Source organism: Belonocnema kinseyi, chromosome 6 (genome assembly GCF_010883055.1).
Source record: "Belonocnema kinseyi isolate 2016_QV_RU_SX_M_011 chromosome 6, B_treatae_v1, whole genome shotgun sequence".
NCBI classification, from domain to species: domain Eukaryota; kingdom Metazoa; phylum Arthropoda; class Insecta; order Hymenoptera; family Cynipidae; genus Belonocnema; species Belonocnema kinseyi.
Window position 1 is genome coordinate 55,935,790 of NC_046662.1, and position 27,091 is coordinate 55,962,880.

General features: G+C 24.8%; 1 protein-coding gene across 2 annotated transcripts; it reads left to right on the plus strand.

Moving 5' to 3' along the window:
- LOC117175105 lies at nucleotides 1–26,780 on the plus strand. 2 transcript variants are annotated; one of them, XR_004467435.1, is made up of 6 exons: nucleotides 1–53; nucleotides 4,204–4,347; nucleotides 4,420–4,575; nucleotides 8,099–8,368; nucleotides 18,768–19,042; nucleotides 23,077–23,189. XR_004467435.1 is itself a non-coding variant. In XM_033364654.1 (4 exons), the coding sequence occupies exons 1-4, from the start codon at nucleotides 18,995–18,997 to the stop codon at nucleotides 26,712–26,714; spliced, it is 402 nt and encodes a 133-aa protein (XP_033220545.1). In that variant the 5' UTR covers nucleotides 18,824–18,994; the 3' UTR covers nucleotides 26,715–26,780. The 2 variants fall into 2 exon arrangements, 1 of the variants encoding a protein (XP_033220545.1); XM_033364654.1 differs by lacking the exons at nucleotides 1–53; nucleotides 4,204–4,347; nucleotides 4,420–4,575; nucleotides 8,099–8,368 and adding exons at nucleotides 23,513–23,659; nucleotides 26,625–26,780 and having other exon boundaries at nucleotides 18,824–19,042; nucleotides 23,087–23,203.
- Nucleotides 26,781–27,091: the final 311 nt, after the last annotated feature.

The following is a 27,091-nucleotide window of genomic DNA, read 5'->3' on the forward strand; positions in this document are numbered from 1 at the left end:
GAAACATGAAGTCTGCGCTTTTCTATCTTCTAATTGGATTTTACACTTGTCAAGTAAGTTGTATACATTAGGGTGGTCCAAAAATGCGTTGCGAATTTTTTTCACACAAAACCATACTAGTAGCTTTTATTTTTACCCCCCCCCCCCCTGACATGCGGTGCCCAAATATGACCCAAAAATAAACAAAACTACATTTTTACGTATTATTGTTAATTTTTAGCAATTTCTGTCATCTTTTTCATACAATTAATTACTAATGGACAAGTCGAACCTTTTCCATGACTTTCTAAACAATTTTTAATTGTTTAAATAAATGTAACTTATGAAAACAATTATTTATTGAAAAAATAATCGTATTTTCTTATTGAACTGTAATAGTTCGTCATTGCTTGAAGCAGTGAATATTTTTTAAAAATTACGTAATTATTTAAACATTGTTTATTTACGAAATTTCTAAAAATGGAGTCGGAGATGTCCAATTTTTTCTCAAATTAGTACCCTATCCCACTTTTTGTTGAATAATTACAACATTTTTATACATTTCTTTGAATTTTTAAGAAATCTCTATTTGTTTAAACAATTATTTGCTGCTCAAACAGTTTTTTCGATTACTTTAAAGAAGTGAAACAAAATAGAATTCATACAATTATCTTTCTGAAATTATAGTGCATGGAAAAATAAATGAAACATTTTTGATTTTTTAAAACAATTATAATTTGATTAAAACATTTTTTTTAATGTTTAAAAATTGTGTTTCCTGAATTAAACATAATATTAAATTATTTTGAGGGGTAGTAAATGCTCTTAAAAACTTAGCTTCATTGTTTAAACAATTTCAAATGCTATAATGCAATATAATCTAAATCCATTTGATATGCAACCTAATTACAACGCTGATAAACAAATTATTTTTTAGCCACAGACAATGTTTTCTTTCTGATATCTGAAAACTGTTTAATTACTGGTTCTGATCCTCATTTCTCGGTATGGAGCAGTTAAAGTCCGATATTACTTTAAAACCTCTTTCAGCAGTATTAATTCACTACTGTAATTTCAAAATTGGCTTGCCTTGTGCTTTTTATTATTCAAATAATTATAAATAAATTGTACTAATTATATAAAGTTAACTCAAGTAATGTTTTTATTATTTTAATTATCATAAATTACCTAAATTAGAGTCTTCCTTCTAAATAATTTTTTAATTCGAATTATAATTTGCATTAGTGAATGTACTTTTTTACATTCTCATCCTAATTAGAAAGTATTGGTTTTATGTAAAATTTTACTTTGTCGGTTTCATGAAATCTCAAAATTTTGAGACCCTCGGAGTAAAAAAAACAACTATTTTTACGAAGGGGTTTGTCTATCTGTACTCTGTTGTCTGTAGTCTGTATACTGTAGACACGAAAACTTTCGAAAAATTAATCAGGCTGGATTCTGCACATTTTTTCAGAATTTAAAAATTCTATGTACTCTTAGTACTCAGAAATTCAATCAATTGATCGCAATTACTTTTTTCTGTAAAAAGAGAATTATCAGAGGTAGAGCATTTTCAAAATAAAAAAAATAAAAAAATAATAAACTAAAATTTCGTGCCCTGAAGAGATCTACGAATTTATCATTATTCACTCATCGATAGTATGCGCAGTTTTTTTGTAGTCGTAAAAAACAACATTAAAATTTAAAAAATTTCAAGATTTTTAATAATTATTTTTTTATGTGATGATGAGTGTGCGTTTAATGTGTGAAAAACAAAATTAAAAATAAAGAACTTACATTTTTAGGAAAAAAAAGCTACGGAAAAAATAAATAAACAAAAGTTGCTTTTCCAAAAAGAACGAAAACCGATTTAAATTTGTCAATAATAATTTTTGATAGGACCCTTTGTTTTTGTTTTAATCGTTTAAAATAACATTCTAAATCAAAAAATTAATTTTTTTGGAAGACGACAAAAGGTAAGAACTAAATTTAAAAGACAACAGTTGTTCACCCCAAAAAGATTAATAAATTTATTATTAATCGTTTTTTTAGATAGGACGAGTAGATTTTCTTTCAATGGTAAAAAAAGTAATAATAATAAAAAAATTCATTTTTTAGAAAGACGATACAAGAGGTGAAGAAAATTAAAAGACAAAAACTGTTTAATAAAAAAATAACATCTACAAGTTTTTTATAAACTTTGGTTATATATTAAAGTAAAAAATAAAATTCATGAAAAAACGACACCAGTTGAAGTAAAATGTTTAATAATAATTTTTATTTTAATAGAATGCGCATTTTTTAATGATAAAAATAATACAATTAAAATACTTTTATTCCATAATGCATATTATGAATGGTAAAGATTTTCAAAATCGAAAAAAACAAGCTGAAGTGAACATTTTAAGCCAAACAACGCATGATTTGAAAAAATGTTAAAAGAAGAAAAGCATTGATTTTTTAAAGCCCTACAGGATTATCATAAAAACTTTTTTAATTTGGTGAAAAAGTTAAAAATTCAAAATTTGATCGTACCAAAAATAATGAAAAATCCAAAAATTCAATTTTTTGGTCAAACTATGCAAGATACGAAAAAAATTAAAAAACTAAAATTGCGCGCCCTGGAAAGATCTACAGATTTGTTATGAATCACCATTCGATAGGACACTTAGTTTTTGTTTTTAGTCGTAAAAAACAACATTAAAATAAAAAATAATATATCATTATTAATATTATAACAAGCTACGAAAAACATGAAACAAAACTTGTTTATCCAAAAATAGCTAAAATTTTTTATTAATTATTCTTTATAGGATGCGCAGTTTTTGTTTTATTCGTAAAAAACATTAAAATAGAAAAATTTAATTTTTTGACAAACGACACAAGCTATGAAAAAAATAAATAGACCAAAGTTACGCTTCGAAAAAATACCAAAAGCTCATTAAAATTTTTCAAGAATAATTTTTGATAATACACGTAGTTTTTGCTTTGGTCATAAAAAATAACATTCAAAATAAACAAATTAAATTTTTTGAAAAAACGACACAAGGTACGAACTGAAATTAATAGCCAATAGTTATTCGCCTAAAAAGATCTATAAATAATTTGAAGGAAGATAAAAAACAAATATTTAAAAAATCTTGATAAATACAATTTGTACTTTATTTTTCAATATCTGAATAAGCAATTCCAGGCAGAGTTACATAAAAAATGTATTATTTACAATATAAAAGTGTTTTGTTTAATGTAGAAAACTTGACACTTTGGACAGAATCGAGTGCGAAGCACGAGATACGTGATGTGAATGTGTTCGTTAAAGCCGAAAGAGCTTTAACGAAAGAGAGTTCACAATCAAAAAATTACAGTTGTCGATGCGCTGACCTTTGTTTTTAAAAAGGTTTGCGCGAGAATGTGCGAAAATAGAAAGACCGAGCGTGCAGCGCGAGTTAATTGTATAATTTATTCAATATTGCGCCAAAAAAGATATCAACCATCCATCAGACTCAATTTAAAGCAAATTTAACAAAAAATTATTTATAAACAATAACATAAAGCTTTTAGCAGAATTTCTTAGTTTTCAAAATCCTTCAATATTATGTTTAATTCAGAAAACACAACTTTTAAAATATTTTAGGAAAAATAATTGTTTAAACAAATTATATTTGTTTAAAAAAGTCAAAAAATGTTAATTGATTTTTTCTATATACTACACATTCAGAAAAATAATTGTATTATTTTATTTTTTTTCATTTGTTTAAAACATTGTTTATAACGTCATGAACAATATGTAAGTTGTCTATGAGTAATTATTTTAATAAAAAAGACGATATAAATTGCTTAAAATTACCAATAATACATAATGAATAGTTTTTTTATATTAGGCTCATATTTGGAGCATTGTAGGGGGGTAAGGGTGGGTAAAAAATAAAAGTTATTATTATGATTTTATGTCGTATAGATTCCTTTTCAAGCCCAAAAAAATTTGGCACGTTTCGATAAAATTCTAACGCATGAGTTCAATTTTTCGAAAATCCAAAAGTTCCGAATTTTCAGATTTATTTCCTCGGAGATGGAAAATTAGGGGGAGGGGGTACTTTCTCTCTAGCTCGAAACGCGTTTTTTGGACCACACTATTGTACACATAGAAAATAATACACCCAAAAAAAGTGGTAAGTATTTTTCAAATTTAATAATAACCGAAGTTTAGAATGTAGATTTTTTTAGGCAGATTTCTCAGTGGAAGAACATGAAAGGCAACAAAGAAAAATCAATTACAATGTACCAGCTACTCAAGATTTGCTGAATTCAGAATATCCGGAAATAAAAAAAATTGAAATGATTACTCATCCTTTGCTGGATGAAATTAGAGTAAGCAATTTAAAAAAATTAAACCTAATTATTTTTAAAACTAAGCTTTCAAAGGTATTAATTTTTTGTCAGCTCGAAGGAGCAATTGCTAAAGAAGCAGGAAAGGACCCAAGTGATTGCATTCATCAAGTCACCAAATTTTTATTATCTTCTGTTGATGATTTCTTCAAAGCAATTGATAAATGTCAAATTAATTCAGCCAATGATCTAAAAATAGCTAATGTGGAGGTAAAATATTTTTTTAATACAAATTTAATAAAATAATTTTAAGGCCTACTTTTTTGCTCAGCTGATGCCCATTTGGTGGACAGGCAAAGAAAACGAGTTTCAAAATAATTGTCAAAAGTCAATTATTGAACAATTTGGGATTTTTGTTAAAAAAAAAATCTTCAACAAATTTTGAAGGGAGAACCCAATTTTTAATACGAAATACAAATTTAGAATAATAATTATTTATTTTTTAAGTTTATGACTTTCTAAAGCTGTACAAATATAATTTTTATAAAATTCTTGAGAAAATTCAAAAAGATTTTGAAAGACTTCATATGCAATTATGTCAAATTAAAATTTCAAATGAAGCAAAAAGACGAATTTTTTAGAATTAAGTTGAATCATCGATCAAAAAATATTCATTTTCAGCCACTTTTATTTCTAACTCAAAACGATTTACACTTTTTAAAAAAAGGATTAATTTTAAACTAATATGATGAATCTTCATCCAAAAAATGAATTTTTTATAAAAAAATTAATATATCCTTTAAAGACGAACTTTCAAAAAATAGTTAAAAACGTAAAAAAATAGATTAATTTTAAACTAATAATATAAATTTGTAACCAAGAAGATGAATTTGTATGCAAAATAGACGATGTTTTAACAAAATAATTACAATTTCAATCAAAATTTTTAACTAAAATGATGATTTAATAGCGCAAAAAGTGATTTTTTTTCAAATATACGTTCAAGTTTTTAATAAGTAGTTAAATTTTGAACCAAAAATATTATTTATTCATGATAAATGTAATATTTAATGTTATAATTTAAAAATATTTGACTTTAAAATCAATAATAGTTGGATTCATACAAAAAAGTGGAATTATCAACAATATAGTTAAAACCTTAATCAAGACAGATTAATTTTCGACCAAAAAGAATAATTTTTAACCAAGAAAATTAGTTTTTTGCCAAAAAAACTAGATTTTAACAAAAAACATGGATTTCCAACAAAATATTTGTATCCTGAACCTCAATAGATTAATTTTCAACCAAGAATGTAAATTGACAACGAGAAAGTTAAATTTTTATCAAAAAACATGACTTTTTAACAAAATAATTAAATTTTAAAACAAAATCTTCCTCTAAAATGATGAATCCTCAACCTTGAAAAAGAATTTTTGAAAAAGGAGTGGAATCTCTAAACAAGTAATTGAATTTACAACCAAAAAACATTACTTCACAAAAAAAAATATAACAGTTAATATTTCAATGAAAAAATGTTTTTTAATCAACAAAAGTTACATTAATCCTATAAAGTCGAATTTAAAATGAAAAAAGTTGAATACTCAACCAAAATAGATTAATGTTCAACCAAAAGGATACATTTTCTACAAAAAAATTAATTTTCTGCCAAAAAAGACCATTTTGCAACCAAAAACATCAATTTCGGAACAAAATCTTTATATTTTCAATTAAAATGTTTACAAAAAATGATGATTTAACCTATAAAGTGAATTTATAAGAAAGTAGATCAACTTTCAAACATGTAGTGGCATCTCCATCTAAACAAGATTACTCATCTACGAAAACTGTAATGTTTGATATTTCAATTTAAAATATTTTATTTTCAACCGCGAAAATTAATTTTCTGCCAAAAAGATGAATTTTTAACAAAAAACATGAATTGGCAGTAAAGAGTTTCAATTTGCAATACAAATTTTCAAATAAAATGATGGATCTTCAAACAAAAAAATAATTCATAACAAAGAATTTCGACTTCTAAAAAAATTTGTTGTTGAATTTAAAAGCTAAAAAATTACTTATATTAACGATAAATCTAATATTTGTAACTTGAATTAAGAATGATTTTACTTTTGAATAAAAAATAGTTGAATTCAATAAAAAAAGACAAACTTTAAACGAAATAGTTGAATCCTCAACCAAGAAAAAATTAATTTTCTACCACAATTTTAATTAAATTTTAAAGAAATTAATTTCTTATTCCTAAATTTAATTTTCAGCATCTAAAAACAAATTTTCAAACAAAGCGATTAATTGTTTGTCAAAAAATACGAATTTTCAACAAAATACAGGAATATTTAACAATATCTTTACACCTTCAATCAAAGAGGTGGATTTTTAACCTAAATGATAGATCTTCAACCCAGAAATTGAATGTTTAATATAGTAGTTCTACTTTTAAACAAGTAGTTCAATTTTTAACCCAAACATTAAATCTTATCAAAAATACGAAAGTTAACATTTCAGTAGAAAAATATTTTAATTTTTATTCTATAAACAGTTGAGTTTATCAAAGAAGGATACATTAATTTTTTAACCAGAAAATAAAACTTCATCTCTTTGCTTGTAAATGTAAACATCTCGTTTGAGAATTAATCGTTTTCGTTGAAAATGAATCTTCTTCGTTGAAAATTCATCTATTTATTTTAGAATTCATCTATTCAGTTGAAAATTCAACTATTCGATTTAAAATTAATTTTTTTGTTGAAAAATCGTCTTTTTGGTAAAAAAAAATGAATTATGAACGAAAATTGTAGAAAAATCTTTCAAAATTAATTATTAAAATTTTAATAAAATTAATTTTCAAATTTTAAATAAGTTTTAAATTTTTCAAAAACTTCCAAATCTCTTTTAAAATAATTCCAATTTGTCCTGAAATCGTTTTATAATTCTTCAAAATAAGTAAAAATTGCTGTAAAATCTTAAAAATTATTTTTTGCCTATTTTGAGAACCTTCGGAAAAGTTAAAAGAATCTTTTAGAATATTTTCCTAATTACTTTTTCAATACGAAAAATCTTTGAAAATTTTTCCTAGGATTCTTTGAAATTTCTTTTTCTTTAAAAATAGTTCAAACGTTTCTTTTTCTCGAAATCTTTAAAACTCTGCGTTTTGTTTACATACATTTTCTGTCATTTGCTCAAGAATAAAATTATTTTTGAAACTTCAAAACTTCGAAGCCTTCTAAATATCTTTTAAAATATTTTGATTTTTTCCTAAAATAGTTTTAAAATTCTGAAAAATAAACAAAAATGATTTTAAAATCTTTAAGATTCTTTTTTGTGATTTTTGGGAACCTTTCACAGTTTTCCTAAAATTTGTTATAATGCTGCAAATTATTAAAAAATCATTTACAATTAAAATTTCCTTTTTTATAAATAATACTTGGAAATATTCAGAAATAAATTTTGTACTGCAATAAGCACATTTGTTTGCAAATTTTTATTTGAAAAATTGATGATTCAGAAAATTCGTAATATTTATTAATAGATAAATAAATTGAAAGCATCCACTACAACCACTAATCAGGTTTTCGAAAACAATACATTCGAGATTAGTTAGAATTGTAATAATTGTATTTTTTTTTTTTTTGATATAGATTCTTTCATTTAATTTCACAAATTTTTAGTTTCATATCTTGTTTTCTGTGAGTATAATTCAAGCCAAAATCTGTTGGTAAGTTAGGAATTAAATAAGTGGTGTATGAACTAAATAAAATTATAAAAATTTATTTGCAGGAGGCTTCTTCCTGTAACCAAAAAACAATGTCTGCTTTTGGATCAGTGATAAACGGGGCTCGAGAATATTTCAGATACTGTATTCTAAGCATACCAGACACGAGTCCTTAATGTGTCCGAAAAATTTAAATTGTTTATTTTTTTACTTTTTTCACAGTGATCGATTTTTTTCATTTCTATATTATAATTAGTCGTTATTGGAATTTATTAACTATGTATACAAAAGGAAAATGAAGGGCATCTAATTAATAACGACATCTCAAACGACAGGTAAATGAAGGTTGTTCTTATAAGATATTGAAAAAAAAATGTTAATGAACCATATTAGGGTGGTGCACGAAAAAGTAGCTTATTGGGATCCTGAAAAAGTATAATAATTTTTGGAATTGATAGATAATTTCTATTTATTCGAAATCGCTGTATTATGAGCCTGTTAAAGTAAAATGATTAATACTTCAGTAAAAAAACGTTTTTACTTTACAATTGAAAAATAGTCTGATTTGTCAGAAATAGATCATTTTTGAACAACCAAAACGCTTATTTAAAATACAACATCGTACATCACTCGCAGTAACAGGCATGTCTTTACGGGTAGCTCACTGTTTGCAAGAAGAGTTGAAAGACCGCCTCTGTTTTAAGAAAAATTCTCCACATATGTGTAAATAAGAGAAAAATTTTTTCGGATATTTGAAATCTTTTCAATCACAAAACTATACTAAGGAAAAAATCGCCAAAGCGCAGGCATCGAAACTGGAAAAGCAGCAAATTAAAAAAAACTGGGCTACAAAAAAATCGAGAAGACTCGGGAATCCAAATTGGAATTACAGAGAGAAAAATTCTGTTAAATATCAAATTCTTAACTTTCAAAATGAGTTGTAATTTCAATTTTGACCCCTGGGTCTTCGCGATTCTTCTCTTAATGCATTTTTTGCACTAAAAAATTTTCAAATATCCGAGAAAACTGTTTTCTTCTTCACACAGATGTCAAGACTTTCTTCTGAAAAGGGGTTTATTAAATTGAGATTATATCTTAGAAAAGATTTGATTAAAATGCGAAAACAATTTAAAAACAATTGACTTGAATTTTTTTCTTTCCTAAATGAATAGTTTTTCTATGTAAAAAAAATGAACAAATTTGTTAAGAGTTCGTCTTTTTCATAAATTCGACTATTTTAGTTGAGAATACATAATATAAAATTGTAATAGTTGACAGTTTAACCAGAAAAAAATAAAGTAATAAAAATAATAAGAAAATAAATGAATGAATAATAACATTACACTATTTAAATTAAATGAAATTATTACTAAAATTTATAAATTCTCTCAAAACTTTTAAAATGACCTGAAAATGTTACAAGTTTTTTCGAACATTTTTAGAACTGTTTTGACAATTTTTGGAATCGATGAAAATTAATATTTCAAAATAATAATTATATGATATTTTCTAATGTCAACATTCTGTATTTAATTTTTTGAAATTTTAAATCAGTTTACAATTTTTCTAAACTTCTAAACCTTCGAAATATTTTTTGCAAACTATTCGATTTTTTTAATTCTGAAAAATAAAAAATAAATGTTTTTAAATCTTCAAAATTCTTACTTCACATTTATGTAAACCTTTTGGATTATTTAAAATCTTTTGAAATATTCTCACAAATTTATTTTTCAATTTGAAAAATTATTTAAAATGTTCCTAGTTATTTCAAGAAGATCGTTCTATTCTCGTAAAATCATTCAAAGTTCTTCAAAAGAGTATTTTTTGTTAATCTTCAAAAATCTATGTTTTGCTTTACATTTTTTTAAATTCAATATTTAATTGGAAATTACTGTTTTGTCGAAAATTCATATTTTCAATCGGAATATAAAACTGTTTTAAAGATAGTTTCTGTTTTTGACTCATTCTTCCTTCACTAAAAAATCTGCTTGGTTGAAAATTTGTCTTTTCTAAAGATTTCGGCTGTTTTTAATTTAAAATTAAGATCTATTTTGTTTCAAATATCTACCACTTCATTCTCCGTTGAGAATTCATATTTTTTATTGAAAATTCAAATTCTTGTTCAAAAGTCAAATTATTATTTTCTAAACTAATGATTCATCTTCGTTGAAAACTTCTTATTTTGTTCAAAATTTGAATATTTTGTTACAAAAATTATTATTATTATTTTGTATGAAAAATAAATTATATTTAACTGAAAATTTCAATATTCTACGTTTGGGCAAACATTCATCTTCTTCAGTTAAAAGGTCAACTATTTCGTTGTAAATTCCTTCATTTGGCTGAAAATTCATCGTTTATAATAGAATATTAATCTTCTTGGTAACTTATTCATGCTTTTCGTTAAAATAAATTTCTTTGTTTGAAAAATTTAATATTAGAATGTAAATTTCATATAAAATTTAAATTCTTTTTTTTTTTAATTCATGTATCTTGTTCAAAATTAATCTTTTTGGTAGAAAATTAATTTTTTTGGTTAAAAGTTTATATTTTTGGTAGAAAATGCATTTCGTTGGTTAAAAATTAGTTCTTTTTGGTTCGGAAATTAGATTTTTATTGAAAATTAATTTTTTACAACAAATTTAACTATTCAATTGTTAAGTTAAAAATTAATTTCTTTTTTTGTAAATTTAACTACTTTTTCAGTCATTAATTTTTTAATTTAAAATTTATTTTTCTTCCTAAAGATTGAACTATTCTATTTATGGTTGAAAATTTATGTATTTTCTTGAAAATTTTTCTATTTTTGGTAGAAAGTTTATCTTTTGGGTATTAAAATTCAACTATTCGGTTTAAAGTTCAGTTTTTTTATGAAATATTTATAAATTTAGTTAAAAAATGTTTTCTTCGATAAAAAATTTTAAAATTTGTTAGAAAATCCATATTTTTATTAAAAATTTATTTTTCTTACTGAAGATTGAACTATTCTATTTTGGTTAAAATTTATATTGTTTTTTATTCAAAATTCACCTATTTGGTTAAAAATTTATGGTTTTAGTGAAAGATTGATCAGTTTAGTTAACAAAAATTTTCTTAGCTGAAAATTCATGTATTTTGTTAAAAATATGCCTTCTTATGGAAAATTTAGCTTTTGGATTCAAAATTCAACTATTTGGTTAAAAACTTATTCTTGCAGTGACAGATTTATCATTTTAATTTTTTTTAATTTTTCTTTGGTAGAAAATTGTACTATTTTGTTGAATATCCGTTTTTTTTTTAATTGAAAATGTATTTTTCTTGCTGAAGATTGAACTTTTCTATTTTTGGTGAAAAATTTTTTCTTATTTAAAAACTCATCTATTTTGTTGAAAATTTCCCTTCTTTTAGAAAATTAATCTCTTGAGTTTAAAATTTAACTAGTTGGTTAAAAAATCGTTATTTTTGTGAAAGATTTATCAAATTAGTGCAAAAAACATTCTTTTGTAGAAAATTGTACTATTTTGTTGAAAATTAGTTTTTTTGTTGTTGTTGAAATGTTATTTTTCTAACTGAAAATTGGATTCTTCTCGTATTTTGTTACAAATTCTTATTTTTGGTTGGCCCTTTTTTACTTTATTGGCGGTTTTCACCTTAGTGCAATCGAATTATAATTTGTCATATTATATAGCCATTTTATTTTCGTTACGAGATTATGTAATTGCATGAATTGAAAATTCTTTCTTTATTTTAATAGAAAAATAATCTTCTTGAAAAAATGGCATTTATCTATTTGCGACCCCCTTCCGAGTATAACCGAGACAAGCGTTGCTTAACTTCGGCGATCGAACGAGAAGCCGTAAACATTTGCATATATCCAAGTGGACATGTAATAAAATAAAATAGGCAAAATTCTGTTACTGAAGGGTTTTTGGGGTCGCTGATTTCGAATCCGATGTAAACAATGCCGAAAACAATATGGTGGATCCAATATGGCGGACGAGTATGCTAAATAAATTTTTTATTTATTTTGTTTAAATTAGTGTAAGGGGTTTTTCAATGTTGCTGATTAAGCATGTGATGTCAAAAACTTTAAAAAATGGCGGATTCAATATGGCGCTAAAATATGCTGCATACACTTTTTTCAAAATTGATATAATGAAGTTTTTGAGCTCGTGGATAAAGAATCCGATATCCACGATATTGTAGCCATGATTTAAACAATTTTGATATAGGATTCTTTATCAGCGATCTTAAAAACCCTCTATACCAATTTTGAATAGAATTAAAAGTCTATTTAGCATCATCGCCCGCCATATTGGATTCAATTATTAATTTTTTAAAAAGTTTTTTACACCGGATTCATAATCAGCGAGCTCAAACATGCCCTTATACCAATTTTTTTAAATTAAAAATTTATTCAGCATACTCGCAAATCTCGGTTCTATAGAGTTATGCGGAAAATCTAATACAATAAACAACATTAGGCACATTTAGGCTCACTTTTGGTATTACTGAACAGAAAAAAACCCATTAATAAGTAATAAATCCATTTTTTGTTTAACAGCAATATATTTGTTTGAAATAACTTCATGCATTTAAGCTACAGATTCTTACAAAGCCCCCCAAAAACTAGGGGTTCAGTAACGTTGTAGCTCAAGTAAAAGTAGGCATCCTTTAGTACCTAGGATCTAAAGAAACTGTTTTTGAGGGTTCCTTTTCATTTCGCTGATATCCGATAGATGGCCATTGGCGGGTGTCGACGTTTTCAACGGCCATGTGCCAAAAAGCGCGGGCTTATTCGAAATCAACAAAGACTATGAATAATCATACAGACAAATATTGAAGAAAGTTTTTTATTTTATTTTTTTAAACAATTAAAATTCAATAATAGAAATACCTAACTTCTTTAAAAACTTTAATATTTTACGTAGTTTTGCCAGTGTATATTATATAATTTCAACTACTCAACACTATTTTTTTTAAATTTCAATTATTTAATAGAAAATTAAATTGTTTAAAATTCATATCTTGATGTTGTAAAGTGAACTAAACTCTTTTTTTAATAAGAATTGAAGATTTTTTGTTGTTGAAAATGTATCTTTTTATTAAAAAATTTCATATATTTCAGTAGAAACTGCATCTTTCTCAGATAGAAATGCAACTATTTAGTTAAAGTTTCAAAAAGTTTTGTTAAATAGTCATGCTCTTTGGTTAAAACTTCTACTGTTTTGTAGAAAATTCAAGTATCTATTTATAAAATTTACTTCTTATATAAATATCATACTTTGATGTTCAAAAGTCAAATAAAAATCTATTTTGGATAAAAATTCATCTATTTTAGTAGAAAACTGCATCTTTCTTAGATAAACATACAACTTCTTGGTTAAAAATTTAAAAATTTTGTTGAAAAGTCATCCTTTCCAGTTGAAAATTTAACTTTTTTTTGAAAATTTACGTGTTTAAAATTCATTCATTTGAAAAAACTACTGAAATCTTTTTTAGGTAAAAATTCAAGTTCATTTTAAATTTGTCTATTTGATTTAAAAATTCATCTGTTTTAGTAGAAATTTCATCTTTCTTCGATAAAAATGAAACTTCTTGGTTGAAAATTCTTCCATTTCCTAGGGAATTTTCTTCTTGTCTAAATCTCATATGTTGGTATCGAAAAATCAAATTAATATCTTTTTTGTATACAAATTTTATTGTTTTTTAAATTTGTGTTAATATTTCAAAAATCATCTATTTTAGTAGGAAATGAATCATTTTTAGAATAAAATGTAACTGTTACGTGAAAAATTCAAAAAATTTGTTAAATGGTACTTCTTTTCAGTTAAATAATAAAATATTTTTTTAAAAATTACTTGTTTCAAATTAATATTATGGTGTTGAAAAGTCCACTGAAATCTTATTTAGGTAAAAATTAAACTTTTTTTAAATTTTTGAAACTAAAACCTTCTTTGTATAAAAATTTAAACACATTTTTTGGAAATTTTTCTTTTTCATTTAAAAATGTATATGTTTTAGTAGAAATTTAATCTTTCTTGGTTGAAAATGCAACCATTGTAGTAGAAAATTTAACTATTTGTTTCAAAATGATTTTTTTATTGCTGAAAATTTCATTTTTGCACAGAAAATTCGTCTTCTGGCTTGAAGATTCAATAATTATTCAGGTAAATTTTTTTTCCTTCAGGACTGAAAAATCCTTGTTTGTTAAAATGAGTCTTTTTGGTTTACAAAATCAATTTAAAAATATGAAATTTCATCTTGTTTCCTAGAAATATTAACTTTTATACTTTTTGGTTGGTTTTTATGTTGAGAACTTAATTATTTTTCGAAAATTTCTATTATTAATTTCTATTGCAAGATTAAAATGCTGGTATTTCAATTTTAATGGTCAGTAACAAATACAAAATTGTTCAAAGAAAAATCTGAGAATTTTGAAAATTAAATGTGTACCTTATTTTCTTTTCAAGAATAACTAAGATCTATAATCATAGTTGCTTTATTAATTTTTTAAGTGCAATATTATTTAATCCGAATTATAAAGTAGAATATGCAAAATTTCAGAGTTTAAAAATACCCTAAAATATTTCAAATTCTTTTAAAACTTTTGATATCCCATTTGATATTTAAAATCCTTTAAAATACATTTAAATTATTGAAATCGATTAAAAAATCTTCGAGTTTTAAAACACCTCCAAATATTTCAAATTCTTTTCAATCTTTTGACGTCCCTTAAAATATTTTAAATCTCTTTAAAATTCCTCGGAATCTTTAAAAATACTATTATATCTTTGAAATTATTTAAAATGCCTTTAGTTTAAAATAGATTTAAAAATCTTGAAGTTTTAAACTGCCCTTAAATATTTGAAGTTCTTTAAAATCTTTTAGCATCCCTGGATTTTTCTTTAAAATCCCCCGCAATCTTTAGAAAACCATAAAATCTTTTAAATTCTTAAAATGCCTTTAACTTACTGAAATTGATTCATAAATTCTTTCAGTTTTAATTTAAGAAAACCTCAAATATTTTTAATTCTTTGAAAATTTTTTAAATATCCCTTAAATTCTTCAAAATCTCTTTCAAATTCCACAAAGTCTTTGAAATCCTTTAAAATCCTTAATTTATTGAAATTTATTCAATGCTCTGATTCTTTTAAAATACCTTACAATATTTTAAGTTATTTGAAATCTTTTGATATCCTTTGAAATTTTTGAAATTTCTTTACAATTTCTTAAAAACTTCAGAAATACAAAAAAATCTTGTAAATTCTATAAAATACCTTTCAATTATTGAAATCGATTGAAAACCTTGGAATTTTAAAATACCTACAAATATTTCAAATTCTTTTAAACCTTTTAATATCCCTTTAAATCTTTGTAATCTCTTTAAGATTCCTCGGAATATTTTAAAATACCATGAAATATTTGAAAACCTTAAAAATTCCTTTCATTAGAAATCACTTGATAAATCATGGAGGTTTAAACAGCGCTTAGATAATAAAAATTCTTTGAAATCTTTGATATCCCTTGAGTTTTCTTTAAAATTCCTCGGAATCTCTAAAAACCCATAAAATCTTTGGAATTCTTTTAAATCTCTCTAACTTATTGAATTTGATTTAAGCATTATAGAAATTTTAATTTTAAATAAACTCAAATTTTTACAACTTTTTAAGACTTTTTAATATCCCTTGAAAACTTTAAAATCTCTTGAAAATTCCTCAAAATCTTTAAAATCTTTTAAAATCCTTCAATTGATTGAAATATATACCGAAATCCTCGGAGTCGTTTAAAATACCTTCAAATATTTCGAATTCTTTTTAATCTTTTGATATCCCTGGAAAATTTTCAAATTGTTTAGAACTTCCTTGGAATATTTAGAAATTAAATTAAATTTTCAAAACACCTTTAAGTTATTAAAATCGATTTAAAAATCCTTAGAATCATAAGTTTCTCTTTACTAATTTAAATTCTTCAAAATCTTTTAATATCCCTTAAAATCTTTTTTTCTGTTTAAGATTCCTCAGAATCTTTAAAAATACCATAAAATCTTTTAAATTCTTCAAAATGCCTTTAATATAAAATCAATTTTTAAATGTTGGAGTTCTCAACTACTCTTAAATATTTCAAGTTCTTTGGAATCTTTAGATGTCCTCCTCTGATTTTCGTTTAAATTCCTCAGAGCCTTTAACAAGCCATAAACTCTTTGAAATACTTTAAAATCCCTTTAATATATTGAAATCAATTTAAAAACTCTTGGAGTTTTAAGATACCCTCAAATGTTTTACATTTTTTGAAATTCTTTAAAATCTCTTTAAAATTTCTCGGAATATTTTAAAATATGTACCACAAAATGTTTGAAATCATTTAAAAATTCTTCAATTTATTGAAATCTGTTAAAATCAACTGAGTCTTTTGAAATATCCTTCATTATTTCATGTTCTCTGAAATCTCTTCATATCCCCAAAATATTCCAAATTGTTTTGAAATTCCTTGTAATCTTTAGAAATACAATGAAATCTACTACATTCTTTAAACTACCTTATATTATTAAAATTGATTATAAAATCTTGGAATTTTAAAATACCCTGCAATTTTTTTCAATTCTTCTTGAAATATTTTGATATCCCTTAAAATCTGTTAAATCTCTTTAAAATTTCTTGGAACCTGTAAAAATGGAATCCATGGAATCTTTCAAAATTCTTTAAACTAACTCGAAATTATTTAATTCGATTTGAAAAATATTGAACGTTTAAAACACTTTCGAATAATTCGAATTCTTCTCAATCTTTTCATATCCCTTGAAATTTTTAAAATCTCTTTAAAATTCCTCGGAATCTTTAAAAATACAACATGTTTGAAATCCTCTAAAATCTTTCAGTTTATTGAAATATATTAAAAATCCTTGGAGTCTTAAGATACCATTAACTAATTTTAATTCTTCGAAATCTTTAGTTGTCCCTTAAAATCTTCTGTTCTTTCAGATTCCTCAGAATCTCTAAACATACAATAAAATATTTGAAATCCTTCAAATTTCCTTTAATTTGAAATCGCTTTATTAATTTAAACTACCTTTGAATATTTAAAGTTTTTTGAAATTTTTTCATACTCCTTAATTTCTCTTTAAAATTCCTCGAAATCTTAAAAACAAACTTAAAATCTTTGAAATTCTTTAAAATCCTTAAAATTCTTTAAAACCGATTGTAAAATCTTGGAGTTTTAAAATACCTGTAAAAATACCATGAAATCTTTTTAAATCTTTAAACTAACTCGAAATTATTTAAATCGATTTGAAAATTATTGGGCTTTTAAAACACTTTCAAATCATTCAAATTCTTCTAAATCGTTTGATATCCCTTGAAATCCTTAAAATCTCTTTAAAATACCGCAAAATGTTTGAAATCCTCTAAAATCTTTCAGTTTATTGAAATACATTTTAAATTCTTGGTGTCTTAAAATACAATTAACTAATTTTAATTCTTCGAAATCTTTTGATATCCCTTAAAATCTTTGTTTTCTTTAATAATCCTCGGAATCTTTAAAAATACAATAAAAACTTTGAAATCCTTCAAATTTCTTTAATTTAAAATCGCTTAATTAATCTTGGAGGTTTAAAATACCCTTAAATATTTAAAGTTCTTTGAAATCTTAGGATATCCCTTAATTTTTCTCTAAAATTTCTCGAAGTCTTTAAAAAACGATAAAATCTTTAAAATTCCTTGAAATCCCTTTAATTTATTAAAATTGATTTGAGAGTTCTTGGACTTTTAATTTAAGATAACCTAAAAAATTTTATATTCTTTGAAATCTTTTAATTTCCCCTGAAATCTTTCAAATTGTTTGGAAATTCCTTGGAATCTTCAGAAATACAGTCAAATTTTATAAATTATTCAAATATGTAGAATGAAAAATCTTGGAGTTTTTAGATACCCTCAAATATTTCAAAATCTTTTAAATCTTCTGGTGTCCCTTAAAATATTTTAAATGTCTTTGAAGTTTCTTAGAGTCTTCAAAAATACCTCGAAATTATTAAAATAGATTTAAAAATCTTGGAGTTCTAAAATAACCTAAAATATTACAAATTCTTTTTAAAAATTTGATAACCCTTAAAATCTTTAAAATATCTTTAACATTCTTTAGAATCTTTAAAAATATCACCAAATGTTGAAAATCCTTTAAAATCCTTCAATTTATTGAGCCTTAGAGTATTTTAAAATACCCTCAAATATTTCAAATTCCTTGAAAGATTTTGATATTGCTTGCAATCTTTTGGTTTCTTTATTAAATATTTCTCAGTGTCATATTATTTATAGTTTATTAATGTGCTTGTAAAATCTTTGAAGTGAGTCAAGGCGCATGAACTACAAAAATGTTCTATTAAAACGGTTTAAATCCATACGATGGGTTCCTTTAGAAACCATTCATAATTTCGTGTTCCTTTCGAGCAAGAGAGGTTCTTCCTTGTTGCTGCTCATTTGCAACCAAAAATTGGTTCCATTAAAAACCCTTGTTATTGTTTTTTTTTCATTTTATAATTTTTTTTTTTTTAGTTTATATTTTTTCTTTTACAAAAAAATTATTACGTCTACAATACTTGTGATTCTATGACCTAATAACAAATAAAAGAAGTGATAATGATATAATTCGTTTTCATTTCTCTTGTAGCCAATAGTGGTAATTGATAACAAGGATTTTCCTCATACTGGGGACTTCCCAAATTTTTGTGTGTATAATATTTGTTTTCTTATTAAATGATAGTGTTTTAATGACGATTATAAAACCTGACGCATATAAGGAAAACGAGGAATAATATTAAGAATGATATCTTCATCGCCACATAAATACACTTTCCATCTGATAACACAATCAGCAATTGTGAAAAAATGCTAAAAGCTGGCAGACGCTAATGGTATAAAAACAATTTTTAACAACATTAGAAACAGTCTGAGTTCATCTTTGAGAGGAAGAAAAGCAATAAGAGAATCATGAAGTTTGTACTTTTCTGCAGTTTTTTGGCTTTTTGCGCCTTTGAAGTAAGTATTTTTTTAGAAAATAAACATTAATTTAAATATTTTAATCATTTATTCATATCCAAAACGTAAATTTTATGGATATTTTTAAATATTCAATATGAATAGATTGAATGAAATTATTCTAATTTCAAGTTAGCTGCAAAACTTCGTTTTCAATATCGACTGATTTTTTTAATAATAGATTTAAATAATTTAATATTTAAATTCAGACTAACATTGAAGTTATTTATTCAAAAATTTACTAACAGTGACTAACATGCATTCATAATATGACCAATATTTCTTTGAATTTAAAATAATTCGAAGGAATTGGACAAGCTTAAAAAATTAAAAGAATTCCAAGGATTTCACTTAAATTGATTTAAATTTAAAAGAATCAAACAGATTTATTATACTCAACAAGCTTAAGGTGAGTTTACAAAATTAAGTAATTTATTTATTTTTTATTTTTATTACATTCTCATCCTAATGAGAAGGTATTGGTTTTATGTTAAATTTCACTTTATCGGCTTTCATAAAATCTCGAAGTTTTGAGACCCACTGAGTCAGAAAAAACGATTTTTACGCAGATCTTTGTCTGTCTGTCAGTCTGTCTGTCTGTAGTCTATAGTCTGTAGTCTGTAGGCAAGATAACTTTCGAAAAATTGATCAGATTGGATTCTGCTTTGCCACTCTTTTAAGGCCCAAAAAGAAAGAACAAGTTTATAAACCAACTATTATGAATCAAAATTCACAAAGTAAGCGCATTTTCAAAACTTTTAAAACCACATTTCTTCAAAATTTCAAAATTCGATAAACGGTTATTCATAGTACTAAGAAATTCAAAAAATTTGTCCTTATGAGTTTTTTCTATTAAAGAAAAATTACCAGGGTTAGAGCATTTTCAAAATTCAAAAAAGAACAAACTAAAATGAAATTTTAAACCAAACAACGCATAATATGAAAAAGTCATGAGAAGAAAAACGTTGATTTTTAAAAGCCGTACAAAATTATCATAACAACTTTTTTAATTTGATCGAAAAGTTGAAAATTCCAAATTTGATTATAACAAAAATAATGAAAAATTAAAAAATTACATTTTTTTGGTCAACCTATGCAAGATAAGAAAAAAATAAATAAGCTAAAATTGCTCGCAGTAGTTTTTCTTTCAAGAATTGAACTATTGAGAATGTCCAAAGAATCGAACGAGAGAAAGACAAAGCATCTATGGCTTGAAGTCTCTGTTTAATATTTAAATTTAAAAAATTTTATAAAATGTTTCAAAATTCAGGTTGACATTAAAGGGCTTCAAGAAGAATTTTATGAAACAAAAACTTCTGATAATTCACAAAAATCCATTGAATTCAGTAGATTTTAGTGAACTCAGAACAACAATTCAAGCAAATTCATCAGATTTCGAAGAATTCAAGTGGATTTAAAATATTTCGAAGAATTCCAAGAAATTCAGAATGAATTCCAAATAAATTCAAATTAAGCGCAAAAAATATTTGAAAATCTATTCAAATCTTTAAAACCCTACGAAATTCTTCAATTATTCTAAGTAAATTCTTTGAAATCCATTAGAATATTATAAAAACCCTTGAGATTTTATGAAACCTGGTCATGTTTTCTGAAATCCTAAAAAATTTATCAAAATACATTCAGCACTTTTGAAGTACCTTAAAATGATTAAAGTCTTGGGAAATCTTAGAAAATGCTCTAGTATCTTTCAAAATATCCTAACACCTCATAGGTTCTATAAAGTCTTTCCATATCTTCCAAAATTCTAGGAAATTCTTTGAAACTGTATGAGAATTATTTTTAATCTCCTAAATAAGTAAAATCCTTGGAAATCCCTTTGAATATTTTTAAATTTTTAAAAACACCTTGCAATCTTTTAAATTACTCTAAGCTATTTAAAATCTGTGAAATCCCCTTCAAATTATTGAAATCCATTAAAAATTCCATGCAATAATTTTTATTATTTGAAATCTTTAAAAATCCTTCGAAATATTTTGAAAGCCGTTAAAACTTTTTAAAGCTCTTTTCAGTTACTTCGAATTTTTAAACCCCCCTAAATTTGTTTAAATAGTTTGAAAAGTCTTCAAATTAATTAAATCTACTAACAATTCCTTGGAATCTTTTAAAATACCCTACAATATTTGAAATCCTTTGAAATCCTATGCAAGCTGTTTAAATTCTGCCTGTCTCCAAATTATTTAAATCTATTAAAAAATCTTTGAAATATTTTGAAATACTTTGCAATACTTGAAATCCTTTGAAATCTTTTAAAAACTTTTAAAATCTTTTGAAAGATCCTTCGAATTTAAAAAAATACTCTTAATTATTTAAAATCGTTTAGAGAATCTTAAAATTATTTAAATCTATCACAAACTCTTTAGATTTGTTTAAATACCCGAAAATAGTTCAAATCCTTTGAAATATTTTTACATCCTATGCAATCTATTGAAATCCCTTGAGATATTTTTAAGCTCTTGAAAATTCCTTAGAATTTTTTTTAAATATTCTAAATTCTTAAAGATTTTTTCGTTAGTCTAAAAATCATTTAAATCTATTAAAAATTCTTTGGAATATTTTGAAATACCATAACATTTTTTTAAATCCTTGGAATAATTTGAAAAACCCTTAAAATCTTTCGATATCATATTCAATCGTTTGAAATCTCTTGAGGTCTTTTAAAGCTCTTGAAAATTCCTTAGAATTTTTTTTAAATATTGTAAATTCTTAAAGACTTTTTCGTTAATCTAAAAATCATTTAAATCTATTAAAAATTCTTTGGAATATTTTGAAATACCATAACATTTTTTTAAATCCTTGGAATAATTTGAAAAACCCTTAAAATCTTTCGATATCATATTCAATCGTTTGAAATCTCTTGAAGTCTTTTAAAGCTATTGAAAATTCTTTGGAATTTTTTTAAATAATGTAAATTCTTTAAGAAGGTTTATTTATTCTTCAAATCGTTCAAAACTATTGAAAATTCTTTGAAATATTATGAAATACTATAACATTTTTTTTTAATCCTTGGAATAATTTGAAAAACCCTTATAATCTTTCGATATCTTATTCAATCGTTTGAAATCCCTTGAGGTTTTTTAAATCGATGGAAAATTCCTTCAAATTTTAAAAAATACTCTTAATTATTTAAAATCGTTTAGAGAATCTCCAAATTGTTTCAATCTATTAAAAATTATTTCGAATCTTTGAAAATACCCGAAAATATTTCACATCCTTGGGAATAATTAAAAATTTTATGCAATTTATTGAAATCCCTTGAGATTTTTTTAAGCTTTTGAGAATTCCTCAGATTTGTCAAATTTCTTTTAAATAATCTAAATTCTTTAAGATCGTCTCGTCAGGCTTCAAATTATTTAAATCTATTAAAAAATTTTGAAAGGCCATGAAATACCTTTGTATTTCAAATCCTTTGAAGTATATGAAAACCCCTTAAAATCTTTTGAAATCTTATGCAATCGTTTGAAATCCCTTGAAACTTTTTAAAGTTCTAGCAAGGTCCGTCGATTTAAAAAAAAATACGCTCAATTCCTTAAAATCGTTTACAAAACTTTGAAATTACTGAAATTTATTAAGAATTAATTGGAATCTTGTCAAATATCCTACGAAATTTTAAATCTGATAACATTGTTTGAAATCTTTAAACAAAATTTTCTCGAAACTTTTGAAATTTCTGAAAATTTTTTAAATAATATTAAAATAATTCAAATCTTAAAATAACCATTAAAATTATTGGAATAAATTATTAATACTTTATAATCTTTTTAAATTCTCTGAAATATTTAAAATTCCAAGAAATCTTTCGAAATGTCTTGAAATATTTTAAAGGTTTTGCAAATTTCTTAGATATTTAAAAAATATTCTGAAATTGTTCGCAATTCTTTTGAATTATGGAAATATATTACAAATTTTCATGAATATTTTAATAATGTATACATCTAATATCTCCATCTGATTTTAATTTAATTTTTCTTAAGAAATAAATTTTTCCCTTAAATTTTTGTTGTTAATTTTTGAAGTTTTTTCCAGACAGCTTTTTCTGATGCAGCTGCAGATCGACGATTGTCGAATCAACTCTACAATATGAAGTTTGCGTCAATGCAACAAATAAACGATATCACGAATCCAATACTGCAAAGAATTCAAGCAAGTTAAACAATTGAAATTTTTTTAATAAAAAATTTTTACTATAGAGATTATATTCATTATATATTTATATGCGTTTTCCCAACTCAAAAGCTTAGTCAAAATACTCAAATTTGAAAATTAAATTCTTTTATTTTTTTCTAATATCATTAGTTTAAGAAATAAAAATCGCTTTCAATTTCTTACAAATTATTATTTTTTGTAAATAAAATTGAATTAAATTCTGAAGATGCCGACAGTTGGCACTTTTGTCTTGTTTCTTTTATTCATTCACAAAATTTTTAAACTCATTATATTTTTTTCTTTTAGAGAGATGTTGATGCTGCTAAAACAAATGGAAAAAATGCTCAACCCTGCTATGAAACTGCCAGGATTGAAATGAAGTCATACGTTGATCCTGGTTTCTCAAACTTGGAAAGATGTCGTGTAGATGCCTTAGCCGCTAAAAGTATTCCGGTAAAAATAGAAGAATTAAATTTTTTAAATTAGTCAAATTAGGCGCTGAAAGACCTACAAAACAGGAATTAAAAGAACTTGTTCAATCCTTCCCCTCCCATGCTCTCCCACCCTCATTTTACCCTTCAGAATCTAACTTCTTCCTTACCTACTTCCACCTCTTCTCGCTTTAACAGCTTACACTATCCTTCCCCCACTTCCTTTCCCAAACATCACTTGCCCTCCCCTACTCAACCTTATTTCTAAACAGTTGCCCTACTTTACCTCCTCTTATTTCTCCTCACTTTCTATACTTCCTCTCCTCTCATTGACCCTTAGTGTCACTCCCCTCATTTTTATGATGCCCCTATTTCCCGGCCCCTTTTTTTGAATCACTTCCTCTACCTTTCATACCTTACCACCTATAATTTTTTTTACTTTCGCACCCCTTGTTTCCTATCAATTATTATACTTCACCTACCGTTATTTTTTGTACTTCCCCTCCTCTCATTTCTCACACTTCACTTCTCCTAGTACACCATCAATCGTTTGCTATCACTTCTCCTTCCTTCACCCTCCACCTTGTTAACCCTCACTTCCTATATTTCTGCTTACGTCCCTACCCCCGTCCCTATTTTCCATCACATACCCTACTTTTACTCATCTCACTTTTTCTCACTCTCTCTACTTCTTCTTATTTCCCCGTATTTCCCTCATCTCATTACCCCTTAGTTTTACTGCTATCATTTCCCATAATTTCCTATACTTCCCGCCTCCTAATTTTGAATAACTTTCCCTACTTTCCCTATTCCACCACCCATAATTTCCATAATTTCTTGTGACATTTTGCTTACTTCACCTTCCCTTATTTTCCATAATTTTCCTCCTTTCATTTTTCCCACTTCTACACCCCTCAATTTTCCTACTCTCCCTTCACTTATTTTCAAACCCTTCTCCTCTTTCTATATCCCTCTTCCCGATTTTTCTTTCACTTCCCATATTTCCCCTTACGTCCTCTACGCCCTCTCTTAGTTCCCATCACAAACCCTACTTTCCCTCTCCGCTTTTCCTCTCACTTCTCCTCCTAATTTCCTCTTATTTCCTGTACTTAACCTTTTCTTATTTCCTTAACCTTCGGTCACATAATTTTTCCTACTTCCTCTCCAGTCGTTTCCTATCACTGCTCCTCCTTCTAACTATCTAGCAATAATTTCCAATAGACTAGAGTAAGAAAAAAAAATTCTATAATGTTTCAAGCGAACTAATGGGCTGATTCCATTTTCTCGTGATAAGCAATGATTTGTTGTTTGAAATTTATAGTTTTCATATGAAAAATGACAGAAATTATTGCTTAATTACGATCAGTTAGGAATAACTACTGTTTTACAACTATTTAAACATTTTTTATAACAAATAGAATATATGCGCATGTCACAATGAACAGGCTTATTTTTTTTAAAGCAACAAAAAATACCTTGCAATGACTTCGTGCAGTCATTTTTTTTTCAAAATTCCGCCAAGTGTTAATTATTCAAACAATATTTATAAACAAATTTACATTTTCAATCTTATTCCATAAATAGGCCCAATTATTTTTGTGGAGCCAACTACGTATTGCCAGTAACTCTTAGATGTAATTTTTTCAAATTGATAAAAAATATTAATGATTTAAACAATTTTCATAACTGCACATTTTTACAATAATAGGCTGATTTTTTTTTAGAAAAAGCCTGAAATATCTTAAGAATAACTCCTCGAAATAATCGTCTAATGAAAAAGAATTTTTGATTATTTAAACAATATTTTTAAATGTTACAGTTTGACCATTTTTAGATGATAAATATTATTTTTTTCTGTGGAGGCGACAAGAAATCTCTTGCTAATTATTCCAACTTATCATATTTCACTATTTAAGTAAAAGTGTTGATTATTTAAACAACATTTTTTAATAAATTCATAGTTTGGCCATTTTCCAACAACCGGAAATGTAAATAACCTATTCTGTAAAATATCTTAGAATTCCTAAAAATTTGAATAGCAAGACATTTCTTGTTGAATCAGAACAAAAATTAATATTTATCTTACAAAAATGGTCAAACTGTGAATTTTTTGGTAAATATCATTTAAATAATCAACAATTCTTGTTAGTTGGACAAATATAACAAGAAGGAATCATAGTTAGAACATTTTTGGTTGAAAAATTGTGCCTATTCATTGTGACATACGAAGAAAGTGTGCTTGTTTATAACAATTGTTTAAATAATTGTCAAACAGAAGCTATTCCTAAATCATCCCAATTAATCATTAATTTCACTCATTTTTGATATAAAAACAATAACTTTTAAAGAAATAATCATTGCAAATCATGATAAAATGGTTTTTATTCATTAATTTGTTTAAAATATTAACAATTTATTTTCTTATACAAAATGATTGGAAACCATTGCTAGATAGTTATCAGATTGAATTAAGCTCTTTTTTAGTCAATTACCAGATCTTCAAAAAAGGCACAGCGGAAAAATGAAGAAAAAATATAGTTTATTTTGTTTTTAAATAAAAGATAGTTATTTAGTTAAAATTAAAACATTAAGTAATCAAATTCATTGAAAATCGGTTTGTAGACAGAGTTTCGTACACAAAAAGTGGTTACATAATTAAAAATAATTAACACTTGCATCATTCATCTTTTTTAAATCTTTAAACTCAATTTTATAATTGATGTAGATTCTTTCTGAAACAATATTTATTTATTTCTAAACAAATTTTTAATACTTTTTTGGAAACTTAACAATATTAAACAGGAAATGCTTATAAGAATTTTATTGTAAATATTTGATATAAATATTTAATAAAAAAGCATATTAAAAGATTATAACTAAATTTAGATGAAAGTCAATTGAATTGACCAAACCTTATTCTTAATAATAAAATTAGTAGTTATAGAAAATATTAACACAAATAATAATATTTTCTTATTTTTTCACAGTATGCGAGTTCGTGCAACAGTGAAGTTGTTTCTACTTTCCGACAGAATGCAAATACAGTTTCTGCTCAGTCTTGCCTTACAAATCTTTGAAAATTGAATTTTCTTTAATAAAAATATGTATCACAAATATAAAATAAATTTAATTTTATTGTCAAAGACGTCATTCTGAACAAATTTTTTTTAATATATCACTTAATAAGTAAATGTATGTATAAGACAGACATTCTGAGCAAATTTTATTATTAATTATTATTTACTACCATATGGTCCAATTCAAAGTCAGAGAATTAGAAATCTTTTTGCAATTTTTTTCAATTTCAGGGAAATTACAAAAAAAAGTGGAATTTTGGTCCAAGAAGATAATTTTTTAAGAAAATAGTCAAAGTTTTAAACGTTTACGTTTTAAAATTAAAAATTCTAGAATTTAGATAATTAAAATTTGAAATTTTATCAATTTGGAAGATTTG